Source organism: Chenopodium quinoa, unplaced genomic scaffold, assembly GCF_001683475.1.
Source record: "Chenopodium quinoa cultivar QQ74 unplaced genomic scaffold, ASM168347v1, whole genome shotgun sequence".
Classification (NCBI taxonomy): Eukaryota; Viridiplantae; Streptophyta; class Magnoliopsida; order Caryophyllales; family Amaranthaceae; genus Chenopodium; species Chenopodium quinoa.
The window spans coordinates 911,285-925,327 of record NW_018743510.1 but is presented as its reverse complement, the minus strand read 5'-3'; the positions used below and the strand labels follow the sequence as shown (position 1 = coordinate 925,327).

At 33.4% G+C, this 14,043-nt stretch overlaps 1 protein-coding gene across 1 annotated transcript; it reads right to left on the bottom strand.

The window, feature by feature from the left end:
* Positions 1-731: 731 nt before the first annotated feature.
* On the bottom strand, positions 732-5,448 carry LOC110739670 (membrane-anchored ubiquitin-fold protein 3-like). Its single transcript, XM_021920126.1, has 4 exons — positions 5,116-5,448; positions 4,808-5,013; positions 3,063-3,233; positions 732-1,169 (listed from the first exon to the last, which is right to left on the bottom strand). The coding sequence occupies exons 2-4, from the start codon at positions 4,935-4,937 to the stop codon at positions 1,117-1,119; spliced, it is 354 nt and encodes a 117-aa protein (XP_021775818.1). The 5' UTR covers positions 4,938-5,013; positions 5,116-5,448; the 3' UTR covers positions 732-1,116.
* Between the last annotated feature and the right edge of the window lie 8,595 nt (positions 5,449-14,043).

The following is a 14,043-nucleotide window of genomic DNA, read 5'->3' as shown; positions in this document are numbered from 1 at the left end:
TGATCACACTTTATGAATAGTGTTGAGACGATTATGTCCCTAAAATGTTTATTTATTTACTCTTTGTGCTCTAATTAATGAAGCTCTGCTTTTTCCTAATAAAAACAAATGTTAATTGTTTTTATTTTTATTTTTATTTTTATTACTCTTAAGATTAGCAAACATTTATACCCCTAAAAATATTTGTTTAGATATTTTCCCCAACTAACGCTACTAATAGCGCCAAATCGAAAGAACTTTCGGACATGGCTAGTTATAACGCGCACATTAGCCGTCCTAGTTAAATTAATTGTACCGGCCATCACATGTGCATAGAGACCCTCGTTTGGTTGCAATGAGAATGAACTTTCTAGAGTAGTTTATGATTTATGGAAAATAATTCTTCTTATCAAATTTCTAGGAAATTGTTTTATTATGTCTAGTTAACATTATGAAAATTACAATTCGTAGAAAAATTGAACTACTTATGAAGAGCCAAGGTGGCTAAAATTTTTCCCACATTATGTGGGAAATTTTGAGTAGCTACACGAGTGAAACCAAAAAAGACCAGTGTCGCATAGCTTAGTTAAAAAAGTCTCAAGTGATATGACCTAAGAATTCAAGATCGAATTAGGCTAGAATTTGTTGCTCTCTATAGACCTAAAATACAGTCAGTGAATTTTGCCAAATTGTGACCAGAGAATCCACTAGAGAATAAAAAATGATGAAATTTTCATAATAGACTCGATGAATGCAGACAGAATAAATGAACCTATGAATTATGATTTTGTTTCAAAAAGAAAGAACACAATGTTGTTATATCTTAGCATCAGTCACACGCACACAACGGCTATATATTCTTACAGTTGATTGTGGTTTTCCATTACAGCAAATAGCTCTATACAGCTTCGTGTTACTGGTACACCAAAAATTTTAAGAAAAAAAAAATTAAAAAAAGAAAAAAAAAAAAAAAAAGGGCAAAGCTTTCAAGAAAATTAGGAGGCCAGCAGCTTGTCAATGATGATAGGGTGATAAAACTTGCTGAGAAAGAACAGCTTTTAATATAAGCTCTGGCAACCTCCTGCCTCCCACTCTTGATGCACAATATCCACCTACTTGACGGGACTGCTTTCATTCCTACATAATGCAGCATGAGCAAACAAATTTCTTTGACTCTTCAATCTTCTTCTCTGCTCAGAACAACAATAATACACTTGAAGTTAGATACGGGGGAATCACATACTGAAAATAGACTCAAAAGACTGATTAAAAAGCTCATTTACTACAAGCAACTTTGCAGATGAGTTAAGTTAAATCTGAGTATTCAATGCAATCCAGCGATCCAGAGTCCAGTCTTTCTGGGTTTTCTGCTGACATGTAGCAAATCCTGAGATTCTTGAGCATCCAGTGATCACAATCAGGAATCAGGATTCATAGTAAAAGGCTAAACGAGTAAATGGTCAACTCTGGAGCACTTAAAAAGGATAAAGAACCAAGTTATTCTAGTAGATGACAATTATTTCTGTAAATTCAGGTGATAGCTGCCAAAACAATGCATTCTGGTAGTAGCTGCCAAAACAATGCAGTATTGATCACAAAAGTATCTGAACCTGATTCCCATATACTGATTTATAGTATTATCTTGTGCCACTAGGCAGGCATAAATGCATAATTATATCCCACCATTCACAATGTGACCAAAGGAATTAATGAAAATCTTAACACCACCAACCCCCCCCCCCCCCCCCCTTCTCCCAAAAAAAAATTGCCATATTTTTTTTTTACTAAATCTTGTCAACTTTGATCATTTATTTTTGTAAAAGCTACTCTTTGTATTTCTTTTTGTTTGTCATGTTTCCTTATTGCATAGTTTCCAGTAACCAAAATCAAACATCTTGAACTTTTAAAAAAAAAATAATAATAATAATAATAATAAAATGATATTTTGAATGAACGAATTGAGACAAATCTAAAAAAAATCCAAATGACTCTTTTTTTCAGATATAAAATTTTTATTAATAAAATTTCTCTTATTTCAAAATGATGTTTGCAAATGGGACAAACAAAAAAGAACGAAGGGAAAAACTCCGTAAAATTTGAAGTTATGACATTTCACATCAAAACTCATTTAATATAAACTTTTTTTTTTTTAATCAAACTCAAACTAGGAAGTTTTGACCATTAAAGTAATACGTTGCATATTAATTTTAGATAGAGGTTAAATCTAATCAATTGCAAGAATGTAATGCCACACTTAATGAAATATTTGTTTGCATGGTCCCAGTCTCATCTTCGAGTTTGGTTGGTGGAGATGGATCCAGGCATCCAGTGAGTGAGGCTAAACAAATTATCTGTATGTCCATTCTCCCTAGGCCCCAGACAATCAGTAGGTAAACAAATAATAGAAATCAAAACCTAATGCAAGGAAAACTTTGGAAGTAAAAAAAACTTGGAGAGAAGCTTGCAGAACCTAACAATAGTTCATTCCTCTTCACACTCACTAATACAATTATGTCTTTCTACCTTTCTTTAAAGGTTACACAAACAATAAGCAATTGCATTGTGCAACTATATGAGTGCATGTGCTGAAAAATCAACTATCCAGTGACCATAGTAATCAAACAATTGAATGATACAGTTGACCTCTAAAAAGAGGATGCACATTATAGTTCACAAAATTTAGAATACATTTCACTCATTTTTAGAAGGACCACAGTCAATGTTACTAATAGAAAGCAAACAGATAGCAACAAATAACACACGTAACTTCTTAAGTCACAACCAATCCGGCAGGGGAAGCCAGAAGACTAGCGCCAGAACATATAGATTACATATAAGGAATAGTGATAAAAATATCTATTGCGCAATCAAAATAAATGGTTACTAACTTATCCAGGAAAAATTTATGCATAGGATCTGAAATTGCAGATTATACGACATTCTGTATCAACTTATACCAGAAGATTAGATCTCCAATTGTTTAAAGAGAAGATAGTATCCATGGATAAAACTCAACCAAAAATTAAAGTATCCATGGATAAAACTCAACTAAAAATTAAAGAGCCATACAAAAAGGAAAGCACCTGCTTTAGTCTTTGTTTGAGATGGCTGTACAACAACATGCATAACCATGACTCCACCAGTAAGCTCACCAAAAGGTGCCCGACACTGGCCAACAGTCTTATTATTCTCCAGTATCTTACCAAAGTTTATTAATTTGATCTCATTTGCCACTTTTGGTACAACAGTTTTTCCTGAGGAAACATCAGAAACAAAAATACATAAATTCCTAGTAGCTAAGCATTGGAAAAGAAACATATATTATCTACAGAAAGCTAAAAACCGATTAAAAAACAATAAGTAGATAATATTCATAGTAACTGCACAAAGAAAAGATATACGGTTAAATACACACCCACACTGCCACACACCCACCCATCATAAGAGGCTAGGACAATCACTATCAATAGAATACCTGGTGCCAATCTTAGTCCTAGAGAAATGACCATTATTGGGCGTTCATGACAGTGGTATGAACTTAATGTCTCCTAAACCCACAGTTTTGTCAAGTGAAGACAGAAGCTTCTTTTTAATGAAAAGGCTACATCTCAAATTCCGATGAGTGGGAGCAAAAGTACTAAATCACTAAAACAATTTCTGAGTTTAGTCCCCAAAAAAAAAAAAAAAAAAAAAAAAAATTGCAACCTTGTATGCAAGAACTGATGCGTGAACCATTCTATCTCCCCCTTGGTATACTGATGAAGATAAGAGACGGTTAACATGACTGGAAGCTTATGAGAACAATAACTGTTACATATATTAAAGGGTACTAATAATCACAATTTAACTTCTAGATACATAGCCAACAAACTAAGAGCAACTCCAACGGTAAGCTTATTGGCAAATTAGCTTGATATGCCACATAAGATTTTAAACTAATTTCCTTTATAGCTAGTTTGTGCCCAATGGTTAGCTACTAGCTTGGGATTTAAATAAGCCTTAATTTCTTAATTAGCTTTTCAAATTTAATTATATTAATATATCAGCCCCTCTTTTTGACAAGTTTTTTCCAAGCTAATTTCATTTTTTAGCTCCAATTGTCAAGCCAATAGCTAGGGAATTTTCTGAATTGAAAGTCCCTAGCTACAACCTTTGGAGATGCTCTAATACTAAACCAATCAAATAACAGCCACACTTCATTGATAAAAAAAAAAAAAAAAAAAAAAAACCTACTAAAATTATAATTCAAATAACCTCTGTATTCAGTCCTAAAAATAACTTTCGATAAAAGGAGCCAACAAACTATTTCGCATATCAATACGCTAAAACAATGAGTCAACCATTCGAATTGCCATCTTATCCTACATATTCATACAAGAAGACAGTAGACATGAACAGAAACTTCAGAATGGACATCCTTGCAATCTTTTCCTTTTAATTTGCCCTTCGTATATTATAAGGGTACTAGTAATCGCAATTCCACTTCTATTCAATACGAAGCTAACAAACCAATCCTAATTCAATCAATCAGCAGCTCCACACCACCCCAACAAGCCACCCCCTTCATCAATCCAAAAACCAACTAAAAATAAAACTGCACAATTCTATAAGCCAAAACCGGCAACCCCGAAAACAGCCAAGTTCACTAACATGGACTAGATCATAAATTTCATAACTAAAATCACTCTTCTCATCCACAATTCTGGGAAATTTAAACCAAGATTATCATCAAATAAAAACCATATAATATACAAAACTGATGATTATAACTCCATAAAAAGCAGAAAAACAATGAAATAATGAAATTAAATAGATGTTGAAGACAAACCTTTAGGCCACTCGGACACAATTCGTTCTTTCAACATCTCAATAGTCGAGGCAGAAGAGTAACGAAACGGACCAATATCTGATCCATCGTATAACCGGAACTTTATATCCACAAGATCTTCTTCCGGCATTTGTATTGAGTTGACTCGAACGATTCACCAAAATTCAACAACCCCAGAAAATAAAATTTTGAACCCAGAAAAATTCCTAAAGTGGGGGGTTGACCCACCAAACAAAATCGTCAAAAACAATTATGAATAATTCAGATAATTTATCAAAAATTAAACTGAAAATCACAGGAAAAAGTACCTGAATTTCAAGGAATAATTAAAGTAGGTGGATCTAGGTAAAGTAATCTTGGAAGAAGAAATTCGAATTGAAATTGTTGTTGTTGTTGATGATGATGGTTGAGTTGTTGATTGTATGACCAAGTATATTTAAAGTGAAATAGGAATTGGTTGCCAGAAATAAGGAAGATCTAGGAAGAAAAAGAGGAGATGAGAAAGAATGATCGAAAGAGGAAAGTTTGGAATTGGAAGTTAATTTTTGTTTATTTTGAGGGAAAAGGGTGTGTAAGACACTAAGACCCCATGGTAAAATTGGTGATGTTATCACACAGTGTGTTGTTGTCAATGGTAAGAGAATGGTGCTACCACTTTGGGTTGGTTGGTATACGTGTGTGTGTGAGGTGAGGAGATTGTTTACTTGACCTCATCAAACGAGTCGGTCGGGTTGGGTTTAGTAGGATAGCTTAGATTTTGAGTAGACTTTTTAATAATAAACTAATCTTCTGGCCCGTACAATGCACGGCTTATTCTTATATATAATGTAACTTTTTGTTTTATAATATGTTTTTAATTTATTGGAAGAAGAACGGATGAAAATTAGATAAGCTTTTAAGAGATATTAAGTTGGAGGAAAATGAACTAAACAACAATAATATGTGTTGATATGAATTATGGCTAGGTTTTATTTTATTTTTTACAACTTCCTCCGTTTTAGTAATATTACAACAACTAGCCTTTTACACTATTCATCACCCTTGTTTAACCACATATTATGATTTATACGTAAAGTAAAATATAGTCATGTGGGGTCTTGTTAGATTCGTCTCGTAAAATATTTTCACAATATCAACTTTTTATAATTTTTCCTTTTATATAATTATAGATATTTAGCATATAAAATGTGCTTTGGGATGCGTTAATTCATCCTTTTTGCAATATTGTAGAACAGGGGAATTATATGTTAGAAAGGGGTTTAAAAGGATAGGTTAAATAAGATAACATGTGGCATTATTCAATAAAAAAATAAAGTTGACATATGGCATGAATGCATTGTTTGTGTTTTTAAATACTAAGTATAGATTTTTGACATTTTTATATTAAGTTTTGACATTTTTCATATCAGATTTTTATAATTAAAAAACTTTTGTGTACACCCGGTACACAATTATATTAGTGCACAACAAACAATATTAGGGTAAGGTCTAAAAGCAATATAATTACTTTAAATCACTAAGATTTTGTTTTCAATCATTTAGAAAGTATGAGTTTACCAATAAAACATAGATAATTTTATTTGTATTGGGTAACTTTATACATATTAGGATAACTTTTGATAAGTTTAAGAGATAACTTTTGACCGTTTTATGGAAACTTTACAACGGAATTATTGTACACCCAATTTTAAAAAGTTTGTGCTTATAAATTTACATCAGGTTGAGAAATTTTTGTATTAGATTTTGACAATATCAACTTTTGACTTTTTACAATTAGAATTTGATAATTTTACATCAAATTTTGATATTCTTAGAGAAATATTAGCTCTATCTTGTTTATAGACTTTTTTCCTATGTCACATTAGATTTTAATAATTTTTAATATTTTACAATTATGTTAACACTCATGAAGATTCAACTAAATTTTAGAATCATTTAAGAATTCATAAATATATATATGAATTTTTTTTTCCTTTTTACATATGATATTTTAATAGAAAAGTTTACAATGGTATAGTAAGTTAGTAAGTTACATATTGGACATACCTAAAATTAAAATCAAACTAGGAGATACATAATTACATGAATATTGTGATATACATAAGACCATAATTGTACAATTTAAATCTTGTTATAATTTAAATTTGTTGATGATAAATTTACTTAATTTTATTTTAACAAAAAAAAATTATAAGTTGATAATATTCAAATAATTTATGTTCGTGCCCTTCAAAAAATTATATTTGTGACTGGGTACATGATAAAATTAAAATACAACAAAAAATAGTAGATAATATAGTTTTTAGATTAAAATACAACAAAAAATAGCAAATAACAGGATACTTTATATTAAAATACAATAAACAATGTTATCAACAAAAAAACACAACAATCAATTGCAAATAAACGAACACTTTACTTTTGTTAGGTTTTACTAGTATAAATCAAATACAATTTGTGGGAAAAAAACCTAAAACTGGTGTATAATATCAACTAATTATACAACCAAATCAATACAACAATGTATAATCAAACCAAGCACTTTTAATACAAAGAATTACATAAATTACAATGTATTTAACTAGAATGAAAGATATATAACTTGCCTCACTTCCAAGCCTTCACAAAAGAACATGAACATGAGAATTGCAATGACCACGTGAGTCTCAAACCTTGATACTTTGTCTTAGGCGTGTGAAACACTTTCCTAAAGAGATTAATTTTCCCCACAATGATGCTTGGGTTTATACCGAAAATTCTCTTTGAGATACAAAAGACAACACTTTGTTCTTTGCATTAAGAGACGAAATTAGATGATCAAATTCACAAAATTTGGCTAAATTGATAGAGTTTTCAATAAGAGTTTGCAAGATTCTTGAGAGAAAAAGTGTGGAGAATCCTTGGAGAAGAAAATATGAAACTGAAGTTCTATTTTTCAGAAAAACGAAGCCCCTTTAATAAAAGGAATAACCGCACGAAAATCGCAGACAAAGGAAGCAGCGCGGGCGCGACTCATGGCGGCGCAAGCGCGCGGGCGCGCCTCTCCAATTCTGCCAAAATCTTTCCTCGATCCAGAGAGTTGGCGCAATTTTGTCGCGCTTTCAACGCGGGTCGCGCCTACCTGGCTCGGGCGCGCCACTTCGAAATCGAAATTTCTTCACTGGATCCAGAAAGTAAGCGCGATTTTATCACGCCTGATTCACGGGTCGCGTAATCCTTACGGATTCATACACTCTAAATTTCTAACAAATTTTTTTTTTCAAAAAATTAAATCAATTTATTGTTAGTGATAATTTTTTTTAAAAAAAAATAAAAGTTTATAATTATCTTTCATCAAAACGCTGTGTTTTGGTATGAAGTTCCAAGATTCCATTCAAAGCTTTGTTGAGATTGTGCTTCATATATTTTATGAATTCTTGTCTAAAGACAATTGAATAGTAATTTGCTAATGTCATGTAAGTCTTAAGACATTAGGATTATGTTTTAGTGCAATACATAAAATAACTTTGCTAAAATAATACATTTATTAAATATCACTTCGCCTTAAAATTAAAACAATTTGACTTTCAATGAAGTTTGTGAGTTTATTGATACACAACTTTGATTATACACATATTTTATGTATGTAGTATCCATTACGGAGTAGTAAAATTTAATAAACATTATTATTTGTAAAATATAATTTGAGACTAATCCAAAATATTTAATATAACAAAATCTATTTTGTTATAAATATTAGGAAAATAGAGTTACTATATGAATTGTGCAAAAGTCAAATTACTGTAAGTTAAAGAGAAAAAGAAAAAAAAAATTATAGTCTGCTTCCACAAAGTAAGTTGTAGCGTTAAAACCTAAACGTGTCTAAGGCGCGGCTGGTTGCATCATGTGGCCCCTTGTAAAAGAACAAAACAACCCCTAAAACACTGATCGAGTAACCCCTTTAACACTAATTGAGTAACCCCTAAGCTATAACGGTGACGAAGTAACCATTATAACTCTAACGAAGTAACCCTAAACACTAACCAAGTAACCCCTGTAACACTCATGACGTAACCCCTATAATGGCTGGCCACACCGTGTAGCCAGCCACATATAAGAATTTGTGATATCTAAATCTATGTTACATGGACTCAGATAGAAGGATCCAATACTGGTACGGATTCGAGTGTCTGGTACGTCAACTCCGAAGTTTCAGGACACGGGGACTCTGTCCGAGGTTAAGACACGGGTACGAGGTGACAGGATAAAGTCGTATCACCTAATCAAAAATAATTCCTAAAACCACTAACTAACATAGATAGGGAAGCAGGGTTGAATCCACATGAAAATAGTGTTATTTTATTCCTAATAAATTATTATAATTTAGATTATCAAGAAACAAGGAAGAATTGTGAGAATTATACTATGACAATAAATAAAATAAGGAAATAAGAAATAACAAAAAGATCTAGGGTCATAGGTTCACCAATAATTAATACTCCGGGATAAAACATAACAATCAATTATCAATGCATAAATTAACCATATTATAAAGGGCTTTCGCTACGTATTATAATCACAGAATTAATCTGTCGGTATTAAATCGCATCTCTCGAATCTTGACTTAACCATTTATAAATTAACCTGCCTATTGAAACTAAGCCTAAACATTAATTCTCATCTCTCGAATCTCGAATCAATATTGCATAACTCATACAATTAAACCAGGCTTAATCTAATTGCACAACATTAAATCAATCAATAGGAAATCAATCAAGCATTGACAATCAACAATAATAAACTACCCCTTCATATTATTTATGGATCCCCACAACCCTAGAAATAAAACTACTCACACATATATAAATCTAAACTAAGCAGAGCAAATAAACAAGACATAATTAATCAAAGCAATTAATTACTGAAAATAAAAGGGGGAAGAAATCATTACCAAAATAAGCGGAAATAATGAATTGCATAAACTAAAAGTGTAGAGAGAGAAAATAAGAGTATTAACCAAAAGCTTAAAACTAAAATATGAGAAATTAACTAAAGATAAGAGGTCCTCGTCACTTGCTTAGAAAAACGTATTTATACTTAAGCTCAAAAATCCTAATTAACAACAAATTAAAATCGTCGAAACTCCTCTTAGAAACACGCGCCCGGTCGGGCGGAGCTTCGCCCTCTGCCGAACCGGGCCCGCCTTTTTTAATAGTGGATCTTCGCTCGCGCCCGGTTGAGCGTGAGACAGGGCAAAGCGCTGCTTTCTTCTTCCTTCCTCGCCCGGCGCCTTAGGGCAAACCCACCCGGTCGGGCGAGCTCCCAGGCAAGGGACTATCTTCGGTTTAGGCTACTTCTCTTGGCCCAATTTCGGGTTTCCACCTTGGGTCTTTAATACTTGATCCATTGTCTCGGTCTCTTTTTTGCCGAGCCCTTAATCACCGATTTGATGACTCTAACCGGTCTTGGGCTACGAAATATGGTCATATTTCTCCAATGCTCGTAGTGGCTTATCATAAGTCCGGGAAAATGCTCCAAATCTGCAACATCCTATAAAACAATACCAAATCTACGAAAACACATATTAGTAATAAAAGTGGCTCTAAAGAGCAAAAAAAAAATACTCCTAAATATGACCAAGGGATCGGGGTAAAACACTATATAAAATGAACATATCACGGGGACACGGCAAAAATCTTATTTCTAGTAATAATTTTAAATAGATATGAATTTAAAAGTCTAACACACACAAGTCAAATGTAATTTCTAGTCAAAGGGTCAAGTTTAAAAAAAAAAAGGAAAAAGGAGTGGTATGTTTTAAATAAAAATTTTACTGTAAATCAACAAACGTATGGCTTATTTTTAAAAAAATAAATAAAAGAAAGATAGTTGTAGCTTTACTCCTTTCTTTTTTTTTTTTTTTTTTTTTACCTATATCCCACATGGTCATATTCCCTATAATTTGTACTCCTTTTACTTTTACCAACCTCATTCTCTACCCTCTACCTCTTTCCTTTTCTCTAATTTTTTCCATGGTAAAATATTCGAGTTTTGAAACCATGGCTACCCTCTCGTTCTCTCTCCTCTCCCTCTTTTCTTCACTGTCGTGTCTGAAAAGGCAAGGGCGCAGCCACGCAAGGGGGGGATGGTGGAAGCCTAGCCTCCCGTGGCCCAACTGGTGATATATGTATTATATAGTCTGGCCCCCAGAGGTTACTAATAAATAGCAAATATTTATCTTAAATGCAATGATGTCAATGATAGCTCAGTTGGTAGTATGAGCTTTGTATGGTGAGAAATTGAGAAGGGTCTCAAGTTCGACTCCCACTTTAAGTGAATTTTTTTCTCCCTTCATCTTTTTTACTTTTTGGGTTTTTTTAATTTTTTTAGGTTAACTTTATCGAGTATTGGCCCCTTTAGATTTTAATTTCTGGTTTCGCCTTTGGTGTCAGGTCTGACCCGGATTTTGTACCTGAGCCCGGGTTGTGTCGTGTCGACACGGGTATGAAGGGGTAAAGTGTCTAGTCCATTTGTGTGTGTGTGTGTATGTACCAAGTTTTAAAATAAATCATTGATACAAAATTAGTTTGGAATTGATATGATTTTAAACGATTTATATTATGTAGTAGGCATATAATACCTAATAATAATATTGGTGAAAATTTTCTATTAAAAAAATATAAAAAAAAATAGCAAAGTAAACTTTAAATATTAGAAATTTCTAAAAATTAGCCAAAATAAATTAAACAAAAATATTGTTCTAAGCCCGTTGGGTTGACCCGAACCCGAAACTTTTGGACTAGCGTTGAACATGTCTTGACCCGTGACCTGAAGTGACTCGACCCGTAATGATCCAGACCCGATTGACAGGTCTACATACAATAATAAAAACATATTAGATTGTGAAGTATTTTCAATTGATTAGAATACACTGCCTCAGTTCCTGAAAGTTCGACTCACTTTGCATTTGCATGATCTCCAATGAACATCTTTGACCATTAATAACTTTGGCTATGTATAAGTAAAAATTTTAAAAAGTTGATACTTGAAATTTTATCATCAGGGGAATCTAATAAGATCAAATTTGGTAATTTATTTTGATTGTATAAATCATAAAATGTGGTCAAAGTTATTTTATTTTGACCACATGAATAGTAAATGAGTCAAAATTTCAGGAACAGAATTAGTACTATAAATGAATGTTGTACGTTTTGAACTACTTCATTCGCTCCAAAAAAATAATTATGATATAAAAATAAACTACTCCCTCCGTTTCGTATTAATCGCAACGCTTTCCTTTGTCATCCGTTTTATATTATTTGCAACACTTTTATATTTGGAAAGGACCCCATTATTTTATAATTTCTTTATCCCACTAATCCCACTTTCACAAATATTTTATTATTTCTCTTTCTGACCAACCCCACTTACACTACTTTTTTATTATTTCTCACTCACAACTAGAAAACAGCTAATTTACGAGGGACATATTCCCTCGAAAAACATTAAAAATCCGTCGGAAAGTCCAGTTTCCGACGGAATTCCGTCGGAACTCGCTGTCGGAGACCCCTTTGTAGGAAATTTGGGTTATACCGAGGGATTTTCCGTCGAAAACATCCTTACCGAGGGAATTTTCGACGGATTTTAGTTTCTCGGAACCTAAGTTTGACCAGAATTGGAAGTCCGTTGCAAGCTTCCGACGGAATGAAATCCCTCGGAATTTTCCCCTGTTCCGACGGAAATCCCCACGTTTTCGAGGGAAATTTCGTCGGAAAAGGGGAAAATTACGAGGGATCTTTTCCGTCGGAAGGTCCCCTTTTCCGAGGGAAAACAATTTCGTCGGAAGATCACCTATTCCGAGGGATTTTATTTCCGTCGGAAGCTCAAATTTTCCGAGGGATTAGAATTTCGTCGGAACTTTTCTTTTTTGGTATGAGATAAATTTCTATATTTGGCTATATATTTTCCTCCGGGACAAACCTGTAATTTCTGCTTCGTATATTATATTACTCATTGAATAATTTGTGCAAAAATATATATATATATATATATTTATATATATATATATAGATACTAATTCCAATATTTACAATAAACACTAAGTTAATATTTTGATTACAACTAACAAACAATAAGTTCATCAATGCTATACAACAGCGCGAGAGCCCTGGCCAGCTCCACCAAATCTCGGGTCGTCGTCCCTAGGATCTCAAAATTGAGGTCGCACGTTGGAACATGGGTCATTGGCGTAACGACCCATCATCCTTTCTTCCAGCCTCTTCTTCATTTCTTCCATTTGGGCTTGTAGTTGGGCTTGAACTTGAGCTTGAACTTGGGCTTGAACTCGGGCTTCCATGTCGACTTCCATTTGTTCCCGAATAGCCTGGACCCTGGATTCCATCTGATCCTGCATCTGAGAAACAAAGGAGGGCGTGTACTGCAAGGAAGAGGTGGAAAGTCGGCGACCTATCTGGCTGCCATAGTACATGTCAGCACTTTCGCCTAGTCCCTTCACACGTCATTTTTTGTTCCGACCACCCACTGTCTCCCAGTACAGCTCATTCGGACTCTTCTGAGTCCTTTGAGTGCTAGCCGCCTCAACCCTATTTTGGTAGGCCTCCTACAAGATAAACATATAAAAGGGAACAAACGAGGTAGTAAGTTATACAAATAAGCTAAACCAAATTGAGCCAACTATGAAGTATATGACCTTTCTTTCTCTAAACATGCATATTTTAGGTATTGTAAGGGGTTCATGACTTGAAATCACAAAAAAATACAACTCCCTAAGGTTTGGGACGCATTTTGAGCCAAATGGAGCCAAATATGGCCTGTATGACCTATTCTTTGCCCATTTTCTATGTTTTTGACCAAATGAACTATTTCTTTCTCTAAAAATCTCTATTAAAGGTATTCTAAGGGGTACATGCCTTGAAATTTCACAAAAATACAACTCCCTAAGGTTTGGGACGCATTTTGGAGCCAAATTGAGCCAACTATGGCCTATATGACCTATTCCTTGCCCATTTTCTCTGTTTTGACCAAATGAACTATTTTTTTCTCTAAACATGCATATTTTAGGTATTATAAGGGGTACAGGCCGTGAATTCAAAAAAAAACTACAAGTCCCTAAGGTTTGGGACGCATTTTGAGCCAAATGGAGCCAAATATGGCCTATATGAACTATTCTTTGCCCATTTTCTATGTTTTTGACCAAATGAACTATTTCTTTCTATAAAAATCTCTATTACAGGTAT

What these genes read in the sequence shown, in the direction of transcription:
- LOC110739670 (XM_021920126.1), bottom strand. Translation starts at nt 4,937, where the DNA reads ATGCCGGAAGAAGATCTTGTGGATATAAAGTTCCGGTTATACGATGGA. An exon ending in TGTGTCCGAGTGGCCTAAAG is followed by an intron (nt 3,234 to 4,807) that starts GTTTGTCTTCAA and finishes ATGTTTCCTCAG; the next exon opens with GAAAAACTGTTGTACCAAAA. An exon ending in TCAAACAAAGACTAAAGCAG is followed by an intron (nt 1,170 to 3,062) that starts GTGCTTTCCTTT and finishes TGTTCTGAGCAG; the next exon opens with AGAAGAAGATTGAAGAGTCA.